Source organism: Mus musculus, chromosome 2 (assembly GCF_000001635.26).
Source record: "Mus musculus strain C57BL/6J chromosome 2, GRCm38.p6 C57BL/6J".
Classification (NCBI taxonomy): Eukaryota; Metazoa; Chordata; class Mammalia; order Rodentia; family Muridae; genus Mus; species Mus musculus.
Window position 1 is genome coordinate 127,122,352 of NC_000068.7, and position 21,409 is coordinate 127,143,760.

General features: G+C 48.1%; 2 protein-coding genes and 1 long non-coding RNA gene across 6 annotated transcripts in view; 1 reads left to right on the forward strand and 2 right to left on the reverse strand.

The window, feature by feature from the left end:
- Ncaph (non-SMC condensin I complex, subunit H) overlaps window positions 1-11,603 on the reverse strand; it is a 30,146-nt gene extending 18,543 nt beyond the window's left edge. Inside the window, exons 1-7 of the mRNA NM_144818.3 lie at window positions 11,498-11,603; window positions 5,134-5,371; window positions 4,753-4,843; window positions 3,764-3,856; window positions 3,200-3,335; window positions 2,480-2,604; window positions 1,186-1,375 (exon numbers count right to left, since the gene is read on the reverse strand). Coding sequence (NP_659067.2) covers window positions 1,186-1,375; window positions 2,480-2,604; window positions 3,200-3,335; window positions 3,764-3,856; window positions 4,753-4,843; window positions 5,134-5,371; window positions 11,498-11,516 — 892 coding nt within the window. The 5' untranslated portion in view covers window positions 11,517-11,603. The remainder of the gene's footprint in view (window positions 1-1,185; window positions 1,376-2,479; window positions 2,605-3,199; window positions 3,336-3,763; window positions 3,857-4,752; window positions 4,844-5,133; window positions 5,372-11,497) is intronic.
- Gm35347 lies at window positions 11,602-16,392 on the forward strand. The gene is made up of 3 exons (XR_374955.4): window positions 11,602-11,945; window positions 15,567-15,867; window positions 16,274-16,392. It is a non-coding gene; the product is annotated as a predicted gene, 35347 (long non-coding RNA).
- A 25-nt stretch (window positions 16,393-16,417) lies between these two features.
- On the reverse strand, window positions 16,418-21,106 carry Itpripl1 (inositol 1,4,5-triphosphate receptor interacting protein-like 1). Of its 4 annotated transcripts, none has more exons than NM_001355634.1 (3): window positions 20,864-21,106; window positions 19,623-19,863; window positions 16,418-19,375 (listed from the first exon to the last, which is right to left on the reverse strand). In NM_001355634.1, exons 2-3 carry the CDS (start codon window positions 19,847-19,849, stop codon window positions 19,111-19,113), a joined length of 492 nt encoding a protein of 163 aa, NP_001342563.1. In that variant the 5' UTR covers window positions 19,850-19,863; window positions 20,864-21,106; the 3' UTR covers window positions 16,418-19,110. The 4 variants fall into 4 exon arrangements, with proteins under 4 accessions (NP_001342563.1, XP_030107977.1, NP_001156999.1 ...); XM_030252117.1 differs by lacking the exon at window positions 20,864-21,106 and adding an exon at window positions 20,173-20,846; NM_001163527.1 differs by having other exon boundaries at window positions 16,418-19,863.
- Window positions 21,107-21,409: the final 303 nt, after the last annotated feature.

Sequence of the window (21,409 nt, forward strand, 5' to 3'; positions counted from 1 at the left end):
TCTTTAAAAGTATACTAAGCCCTTCAGTAATGGCAAAATGGTACTCCTTTTCAGTCTGAAACTAAAGTAGTTACAGATGACAAATCTCAGGGGATCAGAGCCCTAGCTGAGGTCATAACTTCTGCAAGAATAGAAAGGGGTCTGGAGAGATGGCTCTGCAGTTAAGAGCACTGACTGCTCTTCCAAAGGTCCTGAGTTCAAATCCCAGCAACCACATGGTGGCTCATAACCATCTGCAATAGGATTTGATGCCCCCTTCTGGTGTGTCTGAAGACAGCTTCCGTGTAGTCACATATGTAAAAATAAATGGCTATGCCATTAAAAAAACAAAACAAAACAAAAAAAGAAAGACTACAAAGAATGTAAGTGAAAGTACCAGTGTGAGCCTGTGATTCCAGCACTCAGGGAAGAAGGGGGAAGGAGAGAGGTACTAGGACAGCTTAGGTAAACAGCAGGACTCTTTTTATAACAATGACAAGAATAGGTAACAAAGTATCTGTAAGGTCAGTCCAGAGGGGGGAGATCAATAGTGTTCAGCACATAGAAGGGACCACAAGCTGCCCAGTTACTACACTGCAGCACATGTCCTTCACAATGTCCCCTACAACATTTCTGGGTCAGTAGGAAAGAGGGAGAACTGGGGGCTAGGGGAAGATGTTGAAATCCTGCCAAGTATCAGGAAACTACTAACTACTAACAGGATAGGTCAGTTCTTAACTGCAACAAGAATAAAGTCATAACAACCCCACGGGTCCTGAAAAGACCTGTGAACTGGGAGCAAGTAAGAACAAGCTGTCTCTAGCCAAACAGTGTCTCTTTCCTGCATCCCAGCTCAGTCACTGACCCTCCAGGTGAGCCTGTGAGTGGCAGAGTTGGGTGCTGTAACCAGTGAGCAGTAAACAGGCCCACGGCCCACAGACACAGTGATGGCTTACTGCTGAGACTCTTACTGCAGAAGGTCCACAGCACACGGACACAGTGATGGCTTACTGCTGAGACTCTTTACCACAGAAGAAGGAAGAGGAGAGTGGATTGCTAGGCACTGCCAAAGAACACCCAAGGTGGTTTTCCAGAAGAGCCACCTGTGTAACGTTCAGTGTTCAGAGGCAACTTAAACATTGCCCCTCGGACTATGAGAAGCATCTCTGTGACTAAGATGCCCTGACAAAGGCTGACTTTACTCACCTTCTAAATCTGTCATGTCTACGAAACCCAGATCCGGCAGCTCGAGGGGCTCTCCTGAGGAGAGGGTCTGCATGTCGGAAGGAAAGAGCAGCTCGCTTCTGTAGTCCTGGCAGTGCAGCGTGGAGAGAAATACCCCAGTCGTGCTGCATTCATCAAAGGAGGCTGCTGTCTTCTGAAACATAGGATCCACCTGCACGCGAGGAAAACAGGGAACCAAAGAATGACGGCGGTAGCAGCAGGAGACACAAGCTCACCCACAGCTGTCTGCAAGATTGAATGTCTGCGCATGCTCAGATGGATAAGTGTGGAGAAGTGTACTGTCAATCTCTCTACCTACAACACACATGGACAGACACCCTGCTGCAGGCAGTTCCTAAATGACTACATCTAACAGTCCCAGCACAGTAAATGACATCACAACAAATTGCTTGCTTAGCAGTCACAGGCTCTATCCTTCCTACTAGCTCTGGGGACCTTCTATTGAAGGTGGGGTCTTACTCCCAGGCTGGCATCTCACTCAGAAGCCCCTGCCCAGCCTCCTGAGTGCTGGGTTACAGGTGTGCGAAACCACATCTGGCTCACTCACTCACTACTGTTCCTCTGAACACAATTTTTAAGATTTGGGAGAACCCAACCAGGATGGCGAGGTGAAGGACAGGCAGAGCCAGAAGGGCTAGTGGCAGAGCAAGGGCGGCAAGGGTTGTGAGGAGCTCAGAGGCTGGGTCAGGGAGAAGAGGGGCACAGTCATGTGATACCAACCCAAAGGTACATCACATCTCACACATGGGGACAGGTCAAGACAAATGAATGTGAGGCGGAAAAGAGCACATCACTTGGGATCTCCCAGGAACAGAACAGGAGCTTCAGGATGTGGCTTCCAAGGAGAAGCACACTTGGATCTGATAACATAGATGTGGCTCCTTGGCTTCCCTTGGAGGGTGGGACCTTGCTGTCTTCACAACCCCATCTCAGCATCCTGAGTCCCAGAAAGGAACACCTCCACCCTCTCAGCTGTCCCCATGCAGGCAGCACCCACCATGAGCATCCACTCACCCTTCCTCCCCCCAGGGCCACTCATGCACCGGGCCCCCAGAACCAGTGTTGTCACTGCCAGTTCCTCTCTCAGGCTTGTGCTCCTGTGTGTCGCCCAGACCTACAGGTCCTGAGTCTGCAGTTAATGCTCCAAATCCATCCAGCTTTCTTTCAAAGCCCAGCCAAGCCATAAACACTGGCCCTACCGACTGTCCTGCCGAATTTGCCAGAGACCACGCGAGCGAGGCGCACACTTCCTTACCGCACACTTCCCATCGGCTTCCGAGACATTGATATTGCTGAGATTCTGTTCAATGGTTTTGCAGGACTGCTTCTTCTTTGGCTTTGCAGGTTTTTTAGTCCTTTCTGTTTCAAGGGTACTTCCATCTGAAGGAGTAACACCAGTTCTTAAAAGCCCTCTACGGCAGTCATAATTTAAACAGGAAATCCCCTCACGTCAGCAGGCTGATCTAACCTGCGGTGACAGTGTAACTTACTAGACAATACACTTCACTTCTAATAAAACCATGCAGAAGCTCCCTAGTTAGTGTTTACTCAAATTTAACTAAGTAATCCTAAGAGCTTTTATACAGTCTTTGGAACTAGTGTGGCCAAAAGCAAGCTCCTCTAAGGAGAATAGAAGGCCTTTAACAACCAGCAAAACCACCCTGAGAAACCCTAGCACAAAATACAAATGTAAGGGCTGTCAGTTGGATGAGGCTCGGTTCAATTTCCAGTAAACCACCCATCCCAAGAGACAAGTAGATATATAAAATAATCAACCATCCATCATGAATTCTCTACGGAAGCAAGTAAACTAGATTTTCCTATATTTCCTCATGGAAAACCACATTCTGGAAATAGCCATGCCTTCAAAAAAAAAAGGCTTTCCAAATTTTTGTTTTCATCCTGACACAGCACTCAAATATTGTCCAGTACATACTAGAAGCAGCCCTTTAAGTCCAGACCCCAGCCTGTGTACCTCCACTGTGGCTCTCCTCTCCTTGAGGTGGTGTGTCTTTGCCCAGCCCCCCAAGGACTCTGTATACATCAGCATGGACGGCATCCACACGGACAGCATAGATCTTGGTGCTGGCATCCAAGGTGCCAGCAGCCACCTAGGTCAAAAGCACAGCTACATTACATTTGTGAAGATGCACAGGACAGCACTTTGAACAAGTAAAATCCAGCGAGATTTATTAAATACTTAAAAAAAGAGAGAGACAGAAAGGTACTCAGTGAATGATGGGAAATAAAAACATGTCCCTCTTTCTCTGCAGTTCACCTCTGAGGAAAGGATATAAAGAAGCCTGGTACTGTCTCACCAGGGGCTCTTGTGTGTGCAGAATTCCTGTGTGAGTCTCTCACGGGGGCTCTTGTGTGTGCAGAATTCCAGTGTGAGGATGGAACTCTCTCACCGGGGCTCTTGTGTGCAGAGTCCAAGTGTGAGAGTGGTACTCTCTTGTGTGCAGAGTCCAAGTGTGTTACAGTAAGCACTGATGATAAGAACTGGGTGAGCTATACAGGAAGTGTGCGTTCTCCTTACTTTAAAGTTGGTTGGTTCTGCATCTTTCTGCTTCAGAATCTCTGACATGAAATCAATCAAATGCAAGCCGAAAGCATTCTTAGTAGTGATTTTCTAGGGGAAAGAGAATTAAAACTTTATTACTTATAGGCTTGCCTTATAAGTGCATGTAAAGAAAGTTTACATACAAATACCTAGCATGTAAATAATCCCACCAAAGTTTACACACAAATACCCACACTAACCTCAGTTCCCATAACCACTTGTAGCACAGCCTAACTGGGATGGACCGCTCCTCCTGAGAGCTCTAACGCTTTGCTCTGAGAACTCCGCACAGAGGACTCAGTCGAGTTGGGACCTGTGAGGCAGGAATAGCCTCCACCCTCACTCCCCTTTACAGCAGGGGGGCGGTCAGAGATTTGTTACAGCCACCCAGTTTATACGTGGGAAAGAAAGTTCTACTGCAGGTGACTCCAGAACTCATTATTAGCTTCCACACTCACACCATTTGCCTGTAAGCCATGTTGTTGTGTGAGAGGTACTGCAAGGACTAAGCACCCAGCATCAAAGCTCTGCCAGAAACAGCACAGCTACACTAGAGAATAAACAAACCACCTCGTCTCCTACATAAATCAAGAAAGCCCAGAATCAGAATTCAGCATGCTGGTGTACACCTGAGATCTCGGGAAGTGAGGCGGGAGGATTGCAAGTTCAAGGCCAGCCTGAGCTACATAGCAAGATCCTGCCTAAATAAATATAAACGAAGCTGGACCTGGTGTCGTACACCTCTGATCCCAGAGCTTGGGAGGCAGAGGCAGGTGGATCTCTATGAGTTTGAGGTCAATCTGGTCTACAAAGTGAGTTCCAGAACAGCCGGGGATACACAGAGAAACCCTGTCACAAAACAAAAACAAAAACAACAAAAAAGCAAAAAGAAAAAACAAAAAGCAAATAAACAAAAAATCCAAGCCAACAACAACAAAAAAAACTCCAAACCAACAAATACTCACATTTTCAGAAGAAAGCTTGATACAGGTAGAGTAATGTTCTGTAATCTGTGTGTTTGTAAACTTAGATATGGTAGTTGAAACATCAATATTCCTAAATGAAAAACAAAAATTCTAGCAAGGATCTACAATATAACTACTTCAAAACACAAACCCAGGAGGTAAAGGTGCTTGCTGCCCAACCTGAAGACCTGAGATTGATCCCTGAAACCAAAGGGGGTGAGGGTGGGGGAGTAACTTCTGTTCTGACTTACACACAGAGAATAAACATATTAAAATAAGAAACAAATGCCAATGAAGTCCTCTGGAGACCCGAGGGAGGACCCTTACAGTCCACGCCACCCCCATGCCACCCCGACAGAATCAATGCAGAGCTGCACTCACCTGTTAGGGGAGGCCAGATGAATCGAATCTGTACTGAACTGCAGGTCAAAGACCCTGGAGCGTCTCCGCTGCATCCGCTCCTTTTCATCGTCATTCTGAGGAAAGTCTTCGAGGACTGGGGTTTTAGGAGTGCCAAGTGGAGCCTTCCCGGGCCGGGATGCTGGGGGCACCCGTTCCAAAGGTGAGGAAAGAACATCCTGTTGTCCTCGGGCCTTCAGAAAAGAGCTATTCATTGTTTCTGGTGACAAAACAAAGTACTTGCTCAAGAAAGCTTCAACAGAATAATTTCCTATATGGAAGGGGGGACCCGGTTCTGTCATGGTGTTCCTGGTACGTTCTCATTTAAGTCCAACAATGCATGATGCTAGACACTACAATTTGGGTTTCTTGGTAGAGTGGGGGTTGAGGGGCAAAGAAAAGATGACAGGACATATATCCACTTCACAGCTACTGTATATTCAAGCAAACCACAGGGTATATGAATGGCAAGGCAGGACTGGGGGTGGAGTTGATTGGTAGAGCATTTGCCTAGCATGCTCAAGGCTAGTCCGTCCCCAGCACTTCCAAGGACAGAGAGATGGATGAGGAAAATTTGCTGCTGCCTTTGATAAGCTCACAAACTGGCAGAACAAACATCTGTCACTCATTGTCACTCATAATCCCAGGCCAGGGAGACACTGGTGTGAAGCGATGACAAGGCTGGGCTCTGATCCTGGCTCCTCCATCTCTTAGCAGCGAGATAGCGAAAAAACATTGGAAATATGTAGAACACAGACAGACAGACAGACAGACATACACACACATCCTTCCTAAGAACTGCCCACAGATCACATGCAAACATAAAACCCTTCAACAGTGACTACATTAACCAAGCAGACAAAAATGAGAAACTGAAGTTTCCTCACCTCTGATGTGACTCAGCACCAAGTTTTTATAATTTATTTATTTTTATTTTATGTGTGCTGGTGTTTTGCCTGCATATGTGACTGTGTGAAGGTGCCAGATCCCCTGGAACTAGAGTTACAGGCAGTTGTGAGCTGCCGTGTGTGTGTGTGTGTGTGCGTGTGTGTGTGTGTGTGTGTGTGCACACGAGCGTGGGTGCTGATAATTAAACCTTGGTCTTCTGGAAAAGCAGCCAGTACTCTTAACCACTGGGCCATCTCTCCAGCCCCAGCCCCAACTACAGGAAATTCTTAGAATCACCTTGGAAATGGTTTTACCAGGACTATTTTATTTAAATGTTACTAACACTTTAGATGTTACCACCCTGTAAGAAATTATAAGAACGGGGAATGAGTCAAAGGAGACAAATAAGCATTTACCTAAATTGAGAATGGGGAGAGACACTGTATGTACAAACTAGTTCACACCTGTAATCCCAGCATCTAGGAGGCTGAGGCAGGAGAACAACTGCAAAGAGTTCAAGCCCAACCTGGGCTAAGTAATGAGCCAGGTCTCAAAAAGGAAATGAATGGAAACTTAGTATCATTAAAGATAAGAACTGTGGCAGAAGCAAGACTTTCCTGATTAACGCATGTCTAAAACAACCTAGCAAGGGCCACCAAGCCTCAGACCGAAATCCAAGGCTTCTAACTCCAAGTCTAGTGGCGCATTTCATCACACCACAGCTTCCTCTGCTTGTGCCCAAGGAGAGAAAAGAAAGCTCAGCTGTCTTTAGGGCTGATTCAGACAAGCGGTGCTGAGACAGATGAGTGCCAGGGAACACAGAAAAGAAGGTTGGGCTGAGTGGTGCATGCTTAGAATGCTGTAGTGGGACACTAAAGTTTGAAGCCAGCCTGGTCAAGCTCCAGGCAGGTGGGGGCTACACGGTGATATGGTCTCAAAACAAGAGTAACAAGCGAATTATCAACAGAGCCAGGGGAGCTCTTCTGGATGAAAAGAAAGCAACTGGCCACATAAGCCAAGCAGCACATAGAAGGTTTCAGCCAATCCCTGCTCAAAAAGTCGGCAAAGAGCAACATTTGGAGGTGATTTTGGAAATCTAGAATAAAGTCTAGACCTTAGTGTAGGAAATCGATTTTGATTATCTTAGGTGTCACGGTGACATTTTGATGTGGAAAGTCACTGTTTTTCAAAGATGTGTGAGAAACAGCTTCGGTGTGGAGTGAGCTGAAGAGTGTAACTTGCATTCACAGTAAAGGTGGTAAAACATGAGCAACTGTTGGACTCAGGTCAAGGCACGGAGTTTTTCCTTTCTTGGTACTTCAATTACAAGTTGGGAATCAGATGGTGTGTGAGATGGGTATACGTGCTTTGGGGACGGGGTGAGGCAGGAAAGGAATAAGGAAGACAGGGGCTGTGAGTGAGATGGCTTTAAATACAGTGGTCAGGGCAGGCTTTTCGAAAAAGGTTACAGCAGAAATTATCAAAGCCGTGAAGACGGTCTGGAAAACCCAAATGGAAGGCAAGGGCACAGGCCAAAGGTGGGACCATGCTGGCATGTGTCAGGACCTACTGTGGCTGAATACAGTAGTCCATGGACGCCTTGGGCTCTCCAGGGCCAAGGAGGAAAAACACTAATTAGAGCAATGAAGACAGACTAGCAGGAGACCACTGTACAGACTTTACATCTCACCCCACCCCCTGAAAATATTTAGACAGGGTCTCACGTAGCTTAGGCTAGCCTCAAAGTCACAACAGCTGAGAAGATGGCCTTCAACCTCTAGTCTTCTTGCCTCTACCTCTTACATTCTGGCATGACAGGCATATGCCACCATGCCTGGTTTCCATGGTGCTGGGATCTAACCTGGGGTTCACTCAACGCTAGGCAAGCACTCTATCAACCGAGCTTCGTCCCCAGCCCTACCTGTGCATCTCAAATGCAGTGAGAAAGGACATCACTGGGTAACAGTGAGAGGAAGAACAAAATGAGCTAGCCTGAGCTTCTAGAGGACAGAGGACCAGGTAAGAGCCAATTAGAAGAGATTTAAGTTAAGCAACCATCATTACCATCTTAACAGTAAGATGACCAGACAGGCGGCAATACTGATGATTAGATGTGTATGGATACTGGATAGGTCTCCATGATGTCAGTATGACTTCCTGATGGTTTAAATGTGGATTGTGAAGGCTGAAGGCTAACTCCGAGTTATCATCAACAACTGACTGAGTTGCCTGGACCTGAGAAAGCTACAGAAGCAGCATGCTGCGGGGCAGGAGGCAAGGCCGTAGCTTTACCCCACATGCATTTCCTAGCCATCCAACTGCACTACACAGCTGGACGCGTAATGGTAGATCTCAGGGGGCAGTTTCTGGCTAGGTAAGTTTGGGAGTCGCCAGCAGGTAGTCATTTATTCACGAAATAAGTGAATGGAGAAGAGGTGACAGCGTAGAGGGGTCCTGGGACACCTACAAAACTACACAACAGGCCGGGCGGTGGTGGCGCACACCTTTAATCCCAGCACTCAGGAGGCAGAGGCAGGTGGATTTCTGAGTTCGAGGCCAGCCTGGTCTACAAAGTGAGTTCCAGGACAGCCAGGACTACACAGAGAAACCCTGTCTCGAAAAGCCCACCCCACCCCACCCCCGCCAAAAAAACAAAACAAAACAAAACAAAAAAAAAAACAACCCTACACAACAGGAAAAGGGCTGCGGAAGCACACGGAATCGGGAAAAGCCAACGAGGCTCTACCAACTAGGTCACACGCTCTCTGTGGCTTTTACTCTCTTTATGACTAGAACGCAGGTGAACTTAGCAGCTAGGGGGCCAGTCAGGGAAAAGGCACTGGAAAGCTAAGGAAAGGAAGAGGTGGCCATCTAGGATTAGGAATGAATGAAGTGGAGAGGATGGCATTGCTGACGAAGCTCTGAAGGGCCCAGAACCAGTCACTCAGCAGCCCTGAGGATGTCTCTCTGGCCACTGTCAAGTGTGCAGAATGGCAGTGTTTAAATTAACCAGCGTTCTCGGCACTGCCAAGAGGACACAGGGAGACACCTGATCATATTGACTGACCAGGAAAGTAACATAAATAAGGAGGGAAAGGAACACAAGGTGGCACTGCATGGTGAGAAGCCGCAGAAACAAAAGCCGACCTCAGTATGTAAATAAGAGGAAATGAGCTGGGCACACGGGGGTGGGGGTGGGGGGATAGTGAACACACAGGTAACAGCTGACGAGGCTCCCATCAATGACATGTTCAACGTGTGACTGTGGCACTGCTGACCTACTGTTTTAGAGCAAGACACAAGATTCCTGGAAGGAGTTAAAAGAACCCAACTCATCCTCATCCCTACCCCGATTTAAGAAACAGAGAGCACTGTTTTAAACCTGGCTTTATAATGAATTAGCTAAGAAAACTTTAGGCAAGCAAACAAGCTCTCTGTCTCTATGCTGTCTCTGCTTCACCATCGCCCTGAATGGAAGACCATCACTTGGCTGTGGGTACAGCTAGTGAGGAGTCCTGACCTAGCGCTCATCCTTGGCTGGTAGGTGGGCATGTGCTGAGAAGAAGGAAGAGGGAGGGAAAAAGGGAGAAAAGGAGAGAGGGAGAGAAATGGGAGGAGGGATGGGGGGGAGTGACCCGGGCACAGAACTTGCTGTTTAGGAACAGGTGGCACGATGACATTTTATAGGAACACGGAGAAATAAAAGGAGGCAGGGAGTATAGAGCAATGTAGAATTCTTGCCTGGCACACACACGCCATGGTACAAGGCTTCACCACAAAAGTAAACAAAGAGACATAATAAACAACAAATGCTTGTCCACAGGGCAGCAGGAGGAAAGGCATTACAATGCTTCCTACAGGTCGAGGAGTATAGTTGACACACCAAGACAAAACAAAAAGGTCAAAAGAGGAGATGAGAGACGTTTTATGGGCATAAATCAAGACATCTGTGACTCTGTAAATGTGGGTATGGAAAGGAATTGAGAAACTGGAAGCACGGAGGGGCTAACTCCTCCCCCGCTGCTCTCTGCCGTGGGCAGTAGACAAGAGTCTAGTTCAACAGATTGTTACTGAAGTCAAGAGCACGTTCCTCAGCTCCTCTGCTCTGCTTCGGTTCTCAGCCTGAAGTGCCCACTTCGGGACTCATCTTTTTCTTCTTGAGCTGCTCTAGGCCCTGTGGTACCCATAACCTGAGTTATTTCCTCCCCACACCCGGACAACTGGTGCAGGTCCTGAATGTATTCTCTGCAAGGTCTGTCTAGTGATCTCACCGGTACCCATGGCTTTATCATCTCCATGATGAAGAAAAACAAATCTACCTCCCAGCCTATGGACCTCGGTCAAACTCGCCCAGTAGATACGAACCCCTTCACCTGAGCGCCTCTCCAGAAGTCACAGGCAACAAATCCAAACTGAAACTATTATTCCAAAACTATGACTTAGGTCTACCAGGTGGTCAGTCTCACTAAGCTTAGTTATGACGGTCTAGCTCAGAGTTTCTCAACCTTCCCAATGCTGTGACCCTCTGACACAGTTCCTCATGTTGTGGTGACCCCCAACCATAAAATTATTTTCCATTGCTACTTTATAACTGTAAATTTAGTGGTTATGAATCATAATGTAAATATCTGTGTTTTCTGACGATCTTAGGCGAACCCCGTGTAAAGGTCATTTGACACCTCCCCATGGGGGCTGCCACCCAAAGGTTGAGAACCTACGGTGTAGTTAATTCCTAGACTAGTCCAGGTTCCTTCCTAGCTCTTCTCTTGTACAGGATGCTCAGCCCATAAAGTTCTTCTCAATGTTTGCTTAAAAATCTCGAGTCCATAACGGACAGGAGTTATAGCACTAGGTTTTATCTGTCAAATATTTGCCATACTACCTCAACTTGACACAAGCTCCAAGAGGAAAAGGTATTTATCTGTTTCGTTCCCCACCCCCCGCCCCCTTTCAGAGTGGGTCTCCTGTAATCCAGGCTAGCCTCGAAGTCGCTATAGCTGAGGACAACCTTGAACTTCTAATCCTCCAGTCTCCATCTCAAGTGCCCAGGCTTCTTCGGTTGCGAATCTCGGCGTCTGACCGAAGGTCTGTCCCAAAGGAAGCCCTCAAGACTTTAGAATCAGTTCCAAAACACAGGCACGAATGCTCAACACAGAGCGGTCGACACTTTGCTTCCACAGCTCCCCACACAACGTCCAGTCCAGAAAAAACAAAAAACAAAAAAAACCCACTTTATCCTCCGTTAGAACCAGGGCGCGGGGAGTATTAGAGCCCAGCCGCCACTGGCAGCTGCGTCCTGATTGGCCCAGCGCCCCGCTTTCCCTTGCACTCTCTTCCCCTCCCCCGCCGGAGCCCCCGGCCGAACCCCGCCGAACACATTCGTCCCTTCTGGACCTGCCCACGCGAGCACCCTTCGGTCCTGATCCTGCCAGCCGCGCCTGGACCCACTCGAGCTCACCTGAGCGCGGAATTCTCATCTTGCTCTCCACGTCTCCGGAGTAAGTTTTAAATCGCGAGCGCCAAGCGCGGTAACCGCCGCGTGACGTCACTGGGGCGTGGTCTTTGGTGCGCCTGCGCAGGCCGCCTAGGCGGCTGGCTGATCAGAGTGGCCCCGGAAACTTGGACAGTTTTGAGTCTACGCGCGAGTGAACTAGGTGCAGCGGTGACCCAGCTGAAGACGTTTGGAAACATTCTGGCGCCGAGCGCTGGGCGCGGAGTAGGATGTGTGGATCTGGGCAGGCGAAGGCTGTGCTTTCCTAGAATCTGGATTGTAACGGGGAGGCAGGTTTCTGAGGAATCGAGGTTCTTTGCCGGTAGAAAACGCTGCCCTTATTGGAAGTTCCAGGCAGGCAAGAAGGAATGCAGAGCATTGTGTATGCACGTGTAGACTCCACCCAGAGTATTGTGTATGTATACACCCACAAGGACATTGTGTGTGCTCATGTGTACACAGGCCCCAGAGCATTGCGTTTACATGTGTATACTCTTCCAGGAGCATTGTGTATGCGTGTGTACACACACCCTAGAACATTGTGTTTACTTATGTTTATACCCCCAGTAGTTTTTATATATGTGTGTACATTTCCAAAGAGTTTTCTGTATGTGTGTGTGTGTACATGTCTATACACACACATACCAGAGCATTGTGTATGCTCTTACTTATACATGGACATACCAGAACATTGTGCAGGCATGTGTATCTGCACCAGAGCATTGTGTTCATATATCTATACACATGCATGCACACACATTTAAAACTAAATTTTTGTCCAGATTCTTGTAAAGAGCTTTTTGGAAATCATTTACCTACCATCATTTTTTTAAAAAGAGGCTGGGGTGTAGCTGTTTAGCATCCTTGACATTATTTGCCTGCCTATCAGCAGTACCCCTCATTATGGTGACCAAAACTCTGCCTTTTGTTGAAAGCTACTTTTTAAAAAAATATTTCATTTCATGTGTATGAGTGTTTTCCCTGTGTGTATGTATGTATATTTACCACATGCATGGCTGGTACCTGAGAAGATCAGAAAAGGGTGTCAGATCCTCCGGGACTGGAATGACAGATGTTTGTGAGCCACCATGTGGGTGCTGAGAATGAAACTCAGGTCCTCTGCAAGAGCAACGAGTACTCTAAACTACCTCTCTAACCCCAAAAGCTACTCTTTTTTTTTTTTTTTTTTTTTTTTTTTTTTAGTGATATTCCAGCAGTTACTTTATTATTCAGGATTTTTAAAAAAATTTTTATTAGGTATTTTCCTCATTTACATTTCCAATGCTATCCCAAAAGTCCCCCATACCCACCCCTCCACTCCCCTACCCACCCACTCCCACTTTTTGGCCTTGGCGTTCCCCTGTACTGGGGCATATAAAGTTTGCAAGTCCAATGGGCCTCTCTTTCCAGTGATGGCCGACTAGGCCATCTTTTGATACATATGCAGCTAGAGACATGAGCTCTGGGGTACTGGTTAGTTCATAATGTTGTTGCACCTACAGGGTTGCAGTTCCCTTTAGCTCCTTGGTTACTTTCTCTAGCTCCTCCATTGGGGGCGCTGTGATCCATCCAATAGCTGACTATGAGAATCCACTTCTGTGTTTGCTAGGCCCCGGCATAGTCTCACAAGAGACAGCTATATCAGGGTCCTTTCAGCAAAATCTTACTAGTATATGCAATGGTGTCCAAAAGTTACTCTTTAAAGCTAGTTTTTGCACCACTTTAGAATGAGGCAGAGTGTTTAGAATAAGGCCCCAGACCTTAGCACAACTGACTCCATGACAGTTTGGACTGTTAAACTTTATCATTTAGATAGGAGCACCTGCCAAATACCTACTCCATCAAAGTCCACAGTTCTGGGAAAGTCTCTAAATGTCCTAACTTTGTTTTTTAGCTTCTGTAGTCCCACTTCTGGCTAACTGTTCATGTTAACTGAAGTATGTCAACCCAGAACATGGTTTTTGTTCTTAAAAGTTCACAATGAAGCTGGGCATGGGCCTTTAATCCCAGCACTTGGGAGGCAGAGGCAGGCAGATTTCTGAGTTCGAGGCCAGCCTGGTCTACAGAGTGAGTTCCAGGACAGCCAGGCGATACAGAGAAACCCTGTCTCAAAAAAAAAAAAAAAAAAAAAAAAAGGAAAGAAAGAAAAAAAAATCACAATGAGAAAGGCTCAGGGCTACACTGAAATCTTGAACACTCAGTACAGGCATCAGCCGGCTAACAAAGACTTTCTATTGGCTTAAACCCACTTCCAAGCAGTCCTCTCTGGCAGACGCCCCACAACAATAGGATTATGTGGAGAAAAGATCACAATGTCCCTCACCTTCCTAAATGCTACTGTCAGCCACCCAGGACTGGACACTCCCCACCTCATCTGGTACTGAGCTTTTTGCCTCTGAAAAAAATCTCTGCAGGTCCCTCACCTTTTCATCCACATCACCTTGCTCAGCTATGATCTCCTTCCCAGTGAGCCCAGAGTGGCATTTGCCAAGTGTAAATCTGACCTCACTCCCATTTGTCTGCTTACCACAGCATCTTCCCAGACGTCTAAAACCCCTTCAAAGATTCCATTGTTCTGGGAACTTCCAAAGGGACCTACAATGATTTACAGCCCCCCATTCCATCCCTGTGCTCGCTGTCTCTCTCTCTTACACACACAGGTTCTTCAGCCTTGCTTTGAGCTTGGCACCTCCCTCCTTCATCCACCTTTTTTCATACTTGTCTTCATCCTACCTGCTCCTAGCACATTTTTCTGTATGCATGCTCTCTTCCACTTAGAAGTCTCTCCAGGCAGAGGAAGGCGGATTTCTGAGTTCAAGGTCAGCCTGGTCTACAGAGTGAGTTCCAGGACAGTCAGGGCTACACAGAGAAACCCTGTGTGTGTGTGTGTGGGGGGGGGGTCTCTCCATCTTTATCTTCCTCCAGTTAGCTCCAGTCAGGTTTTGGCTCTTACCATTTTCCCAGGAAAGTATTCCTGGAAACATGGAAGGCTCCTTATTGGAGACTTAGATGTTTAAACTAAGAGCAACAAGCACTGGAGGGGTAGTGGGTGGCTCTGAATTAGAGGCCCCTGAAGAACTGGTTTGGAACCTCTGACAAAGGAAAGATGCTAAGTGACCCACTGGCTGAAGCTGGAGGCTATGCTATGCCGAAGCAATAATGAGCCTCCTAAACTGACTGCTTGGCTCTGTGCCAGCTCCATACCCAGTGTCGACAGGCCAAGCATGCCCAGGCAGGTCTTTCACGTCCTACTCTGAATGCCTCCTTTGTTTCAGAGTTAAGGCTATGAAGGGTGCCAAAAGATTAAGTGATTTATCAGTAGCATCAGAGGCACATGAAGCTCAGTTCCTCTCTTTGTACAGAAGTGAAGTACTCGGCCCCTCCCCCACTTATAGGCTGCCAGAACCCCGACAGCACAACAGATTCTACTTCCTGAAAATCCAAAAGAAACAGCCTTAGTTTGGGTGAGGAACAACAGTTACCATTTGGCCAAACAAGCAACCTTTCGCTACAGATTTGCTGGCTTTTGCCCTAACAGTTTCTAATTTAAGTCATCAAGTTACTGAGACCAAAAGGGATTGCTGTTAAAATGACTTTTCAACATCCTGGCCCTATCTATGGTGGTGCATGCTTTTAGTCCAAGCACTCCTCACCTGTGTGAGGAGTCAATATGCCAATGCACATAAAATAAAAATAAATAGATCATTTAAATATATAGATAGATAATCCCAGCATTCCTGAGGCAGAGGCAGAGGCAGGTGGATCTTTGGGTTCAAACCCAGCCTGGTCTAGTACAGCCAGAGCTACACAGAGAAACCATGTATCCAAAAACTAAAAAGAAAAAGAAACGACATAAAAAAGGAAATTGCTTTACATTCTTCTCTCTATCTCTCCCCCACCCCCACCCTGCCCCCTTGTATGAAATAGAAATCCCTCATCTAAATCCTGGGCTATGAACTAGTAATTAATTTTAGAACTTTCAAACAATAACATACCGCCCTGTTCTTAAAACTAATATAATACATTTGCTTTTCAGAGCTATTGTACCGGTTCATCTTGTTTCATTCCAAAGCCCACAGTGGAAGGTTGCTAGGCGGGTACGTTATTCCAGGTGCCACTCACTAGGTGTGCGACCACAGGAACGTGCACACCCTCTCTGCGTCTCAGTCTCTCACATGCACAATACAGAGCCTGTGCGATGTGGTGGGCTATCATATAAGGAAGGAGTGAATTCCTACTGAGAACAGCAGTGCCTGCGCCACTCAGAGGACTCTATTCACATTACTGGAAGTGCTGCTGCATCCTGAGGGCTTGCCAGGTTCTGTATCAGAATCAAGGTTAGCATCCTATCTGGAGAGGTTCTCCATTTGATTGTTAAGAATATCCCCAGTACACTACAGATCTGTTCTTTCCATTACTCACCACCCCTACCCCCACCCCCACATAGACACATACACACACACACCCTGTACCTTCTGCCCCACCCAAGCTTTGCTGACTATTCCCTTTGTAGCCTTCCCCCCAACTCATAATTTCACGTTTTCTTTCTTGTCTGTCAGATGAGAAACAACCCTGCAGACGTAGCAATCACAGCACCGTCTTTCTGCCCCAGCAGACTCCTACAGCGTGCTGTTTGTAGTTACTAAGAGCTTTTAATTTAGCTGAAATCTGGGTTTAGGCACCGTGGAAATTAATAACTTAGACCTTCCTTAACTTTATGAGTTTTTTTTCCCTCCTGGCCAGTGGCCATGCCACTGGAAACCACAGGGCAGACTGGTTCAAGGTGCATTGAGAAACACCAGGATACACCAGCCTGAGCTGTGAGAGTCACAAGAACTTCTTGGGAAAGGTATGTACCAGTGTTGTTAGTGAACAGATTCCAGTTCATACAGAGACCAGCCTCCATACATTTTTATTGGAGTTAATATAGAAGCAGATAGTTTTCTCAAAAGTCTACAGACATCTTAAAAACAGAATTCCCACCAGCACAGAGGCATCACCGCATCCTTTTACCTGGAAAGCAGGTAACATGGAGAATACTATACCTCTGTGTAGCAAGAATTTCAAAGATTGACATACGTTTCTAGAATTCTTTTATTTTTGGCTATGGTATGGATCCCTCCACAGAAACCCCAAAGGCTAGCATCTGATACCTCCTTCCTCACCAACTGCAGAGGGAAAGTCAAACGAAGGGCCAGGGTCTCCTTCCCAGATTTCCTGGCAGTGTTGGGTACAGAACAGCTTTGATACTTCAAAAACAACCACACCCATAACTATTTTTTTAATACTCAAGATGCAGGTTTTGGAACAAGAGGAAAACGTGACAGTCACCGACTACAATCAGGGCTCTTGGAACTGATCTACTTCACAGGCCTTCCTGCCCAGGCCTGGCAACCGGCCTGGATTGTGGGGACTCCTCGTTTCAAAACCACAAAGTTCAAGAAACCTCTGTGTCATCTTTGAAAAGAAAATGGAAAGCCATCACCAGAGGAACGCACAGTGAGCGGCAGCTCAGCCTTTCCATGTAACAAACAGGCCACTCTCTAGGAAACAGATTGTCCATCGTAGAGCCCCCAGAAAATCATCACCAGGAAGAGCTTTCTAATAGCGCTTCCAGGAACGAGGAGGGTCATCAGGTGTCGCTGGTTTCACTAAGTCTAGGAAACACATTTTCTTAAAATGGGATGAGTCACCACTAACTCATAATGAATCAAAACTAACAAATATTTGAGTACTCAGACACACAAAAACAGCTATAAATTTGTGTGCCAATGAAGAAAAAGAAAAGAATGGGGCTGGAAAGTTGGCTCAGTGGTTAAAGAGCACTGGCTGCTCTTCCAGAGGATCCAAGCTAAATTCCTAGCACCCACACAGCAGCTCACAACCATCTTTAACTCCAGGTCCAGGGGAACTAATGCCCTCTCCTGTCCTCTGCAGGTATTACATGCGTATGATGCATAGATTAGAATGCAGACAAAACACTCATACACATGAACTACAAATACATCTTTGTCTGACAGTGGCAGCATACACTCCCAGCACTTGGGAGGCAGAGGCAAGTGGATCTCTATAAGTTCAAAGCCAGCCTGGTCTATGGAGTGAGTTCTAGGACAGTCAGGGCTACACAGAGAAACCCTGTCTCAAAAAAAAAAAAAAAAAAAAAAAAAAAAAGAAAGAAAGAAAGAAAGAAAAGAAAAGAAACATCTTGGTTGTGCTTTCAAACCAGTCATGAAAACTTACATCTTGAAGTATAAACTGTGGCTGTCGCTTCAAGGGAGAAAGGTGGGAGGCATCAGTTTGGGTGGGAATTACGCTAACAGTGCAACACAAGCTGTTTCACAGGGAACACGGAGCCAGTCACAGAAAGAACTGAGCTAGCACGGAGGGATCGCTGGAGCTTTGGCTTCCAGGGTTGATACAAAATGCAGTTCAACAGGATCTCAGTGCCACAGCGGCAATCCCCTCCCATAACATTTGTTTTCACGCACTTTTACTTTCTTTAGGTCATGACTGAAATTAAGTCAGGAGATAAGCCCTCAGCCACCCCCAGCTCTCCCAGATCAGGCTCCACTGGCTGCAGCCTTCTTCCCACGGGCAAGGCGAAGGTCAGTCACATTTGCAGCCTGAGGAATCAGCAATACCTATCTACATGTATATATTTTAATGGTCTTTCCATTAAAGTCCTCCAGCCACTGGGGAGCAAGGTAGAGTTTTCACCTGGGCCAAAAGGTTGTGGAATTCCTCCACTGCCTGCGAGTGTGCCACTGGGTTTAGTACCAGGTGCTGGAAAAGATTGACAGGCTCAGCATTCCGAAATGCCTTAGGAATGGGTATGGTCAGGGGCAGGTAGGTGTTACCAATGAGGAAATGATGGAGAGACCTTTGCTGGAGGCCTCGGCCTAAGAACCAGAGGAGGTCCTGGAGGCGCAGAGAGAGCATACTGTGCTGCCAGTCTGTCAGAGGCAGTCGTAGCAACAAGTGCATGAGGGCTGTCTTGAAGTGGTAGGAGGTGAGAATGGGGCGAGATGCTCCCGGGGGTAAGATCTGATGGTCCTGAAGACTCAAAACGATCTGCAGGCACTTGAGGTGGCAGGTGTTCTCAGGGGCAAAGCGCCCCACCAGCTTCAGAAACAAGTGTTCACAAGCTGCAAAGGACTCAGGCCAATCCACACTGGTGAGCTGTTCTTGCTCGGGGGCCTGACTCACCAGGTAGACCAAGGTATCTTCCCGTTGCACCCCTAGAACCAAACTGATGGACAGAGAGCGGCCTGAGCGGTAACCCAACCTGAGCTTGCAGGAGGTGGTGGACGGTGGGAAAGTGAGCTTAAAGTCGTATTTGTGGGCCACTAGTGCCCAGGCATTGCTCACCATGTTTCGGAACCACTGCACGGTCTTACACACGTCCAGGTGCGAGCTGGTGCAGAGAGCTGCCTTGATGGAGCTAGTACACTTGCTCAACATGGCTGAGTGGTCCCTGTGGTGCACCAGGCACAACACATCCCCCAAGAGCTTCTCATGCTTGCACATGCACTCAGAGTCCACCTTCACACAGCCACAACGACGGCCCAGAGCCGGATCTCTCATCTCCAAGATAAACATAGTGCCCTGGGGAGGGACAATGGGCACCAGGACATCGAAATTCTGGGTCTCGTGGAGGGTTCCCCACTTCTCAAAGGCAGCCCCAAAGCCCAGGCAGTCCTCCAACTGTGGGTGAGCCTCCCGGCGGCTGAGCACCCGGCAGGCCTCAATGAGATCATCCACAAAGCTCTCCACAAACTCACAGGTGCAGGGCAGGTCACGGATGGCATTTTGGATATAATGTTTGTAAAAGGCTTCCAGGGCTTCCTGGGAGGGAAAATCAGAGAGCCGGGTGTAAGAGGAGACGGGCACGACACGGATCTCTTCCTCTTCCTCCTCGCTGCTGGACTCAAAGGCTGGCTCGTGCTGCATGCTCTGTCGTAGGAGCTCAAAGATGAGAAAAAGGCAAAAGAGGCCTGCATTCCACAGGTTTCCCAGTATCCAGCCCAGAGGCCCCCCATCTTGGCCACCGGCCTGGAAGGGCCATCCCATGTCCTTCTTCCCCAGCACTAACTGGTCACTGGATGTATCCCCTCTCCAGAAGTTCTCCACTTTCTGCTTCTGCTCAGCGGCTCGGCTCCTCTCTTCAAACTCCATCTCTAACTGCCGCATCTCCTCGCTCATTCGCTTCTCCAGCTGCCGACTCCTAGCTAGCGTGTCCAGGTCCATGCGGTCACTGACCATCAGGGGGTGGTGAACAACATACATCACTGCCAAGAACATGAGGCTTATCACAGCCATGGAGGCCTCTGCATCTGGAGGAGTAGGAGGGTGGGGATCAGTGGTGATTTCCGGGGCACATCTGTTCTCCAGCACAGAGTCCCCAGAGCCCTGGTACCTCAAATCCTGGATGCCAACTACTCAGGAGGAACAGAAAGTGCATAGAGCTAGGGTGGGAGTTAGCAAGAACGGTCCGCCTTGGGGAAAGGAAGTGGAGACCATAGGATGTACCCTGAGTCAACCTCTTTCCTTCCACATACCGTGGGTGGTGTTTAGGGGACATGAGACTGTTTTTATTCCAGTATAAGATGGGAAGGGGGACCCTTACAGTGGGGTGGCCTCACCCGACTCATCGGTCCACCTCGGGCCCCAGATATGCCCTGCCAGTCCCAGAGGCTCCCTTCCACAGGCAGAAAACACAGAATCTTGTTCGGGCAATGTCTTCCCCATCCTTGGGTAGCCAGCTTCAGTCCCTAGCTGCAGCATCCCACTTCCTCTGTGACTTCACAACCCTACCTTGTGTCATTAGACCACTTAACCTCACCACTCTGCCCTGCAGGTGCCAGACTTGGCACTGTGCTGCCAACTCCTTAGTATTACAGTGATGAGGTTCTGAGGCAGGCTAGCATATGGCCATCAGTCCAGCTGCACTTCTCAGTCCAGGAAAGTGCCTGCAGAATTCAGGGGCCAAGACCCAACTGACAGACAGTAGCAGAGATTCCCTGGCCCCATTGCCCAACCACTGAAACCTGAAGCTTCCGGCCTTCACCCCAGTAATTCACCAGCTATGGGGCTTCTTGAGTCATGAAAGGCAGTGCACCATGGCCATCGAGTTCAGGTGAGGGGCACTCCTCGCTTTGGAATTAAGCCCAACTGCCCCCTCCATGTTCAAAATACCCGAGCCACCGGCCCTGCTTCAAAGTGAAGGCCCCCCTCTACCCTTAGTAACTTCCCCCAAACTCACCCATCTCTCCTGACCCAATAAAATACCCAAATTTAAGGGTTTCTCCTGGAACTAGGGGCTCAGTTACTCACGGTCTCAGTTAGCAGGAGAGCGTTCTTAAAGAGACAGCGCGACCTGGCCGCCCTCGCCTTCTTCCGGGCGTACGCGATGCTCCCAGTTCATACTCCACACAAACTGAGAGAGTCCACCTGACGAGCTCTTTCTGGGTACAGACCATGTCTCCGAGGTCCAAAGTCTGCGGGCAGCGGACTGCAGCGACTACCACGCGGTGCTGGTCCCGGCGGACTCCAGCAATCCACAGCGGTTCCCGCCTCAGGGGTTCCGCCCCGACAAACCCCACCCCTTGCTCGAAGCCAAGAGGCGGGGCCCAAGGCAGGGACTCTTCCAGAGCTGGGGCCCTCCCTCCCTATGGGGCCCTTCCTCCCTATGGGGCCCTCCCTCCCTAAGGCCTCACACCTTTTTGTTTCTAGTCGTCCCCCCTAGGGTTTGAAGGGACAGCAGAGCATCTGTGGCCACGCGCTCACAGCTATTCTGCTTCATTCCGTGGCACAAGGCTGAAGTGCCTGCTGCCACTCCCACCAAGTTTCTTTTACCAGGGCAATGTGTGCTTATTGAGA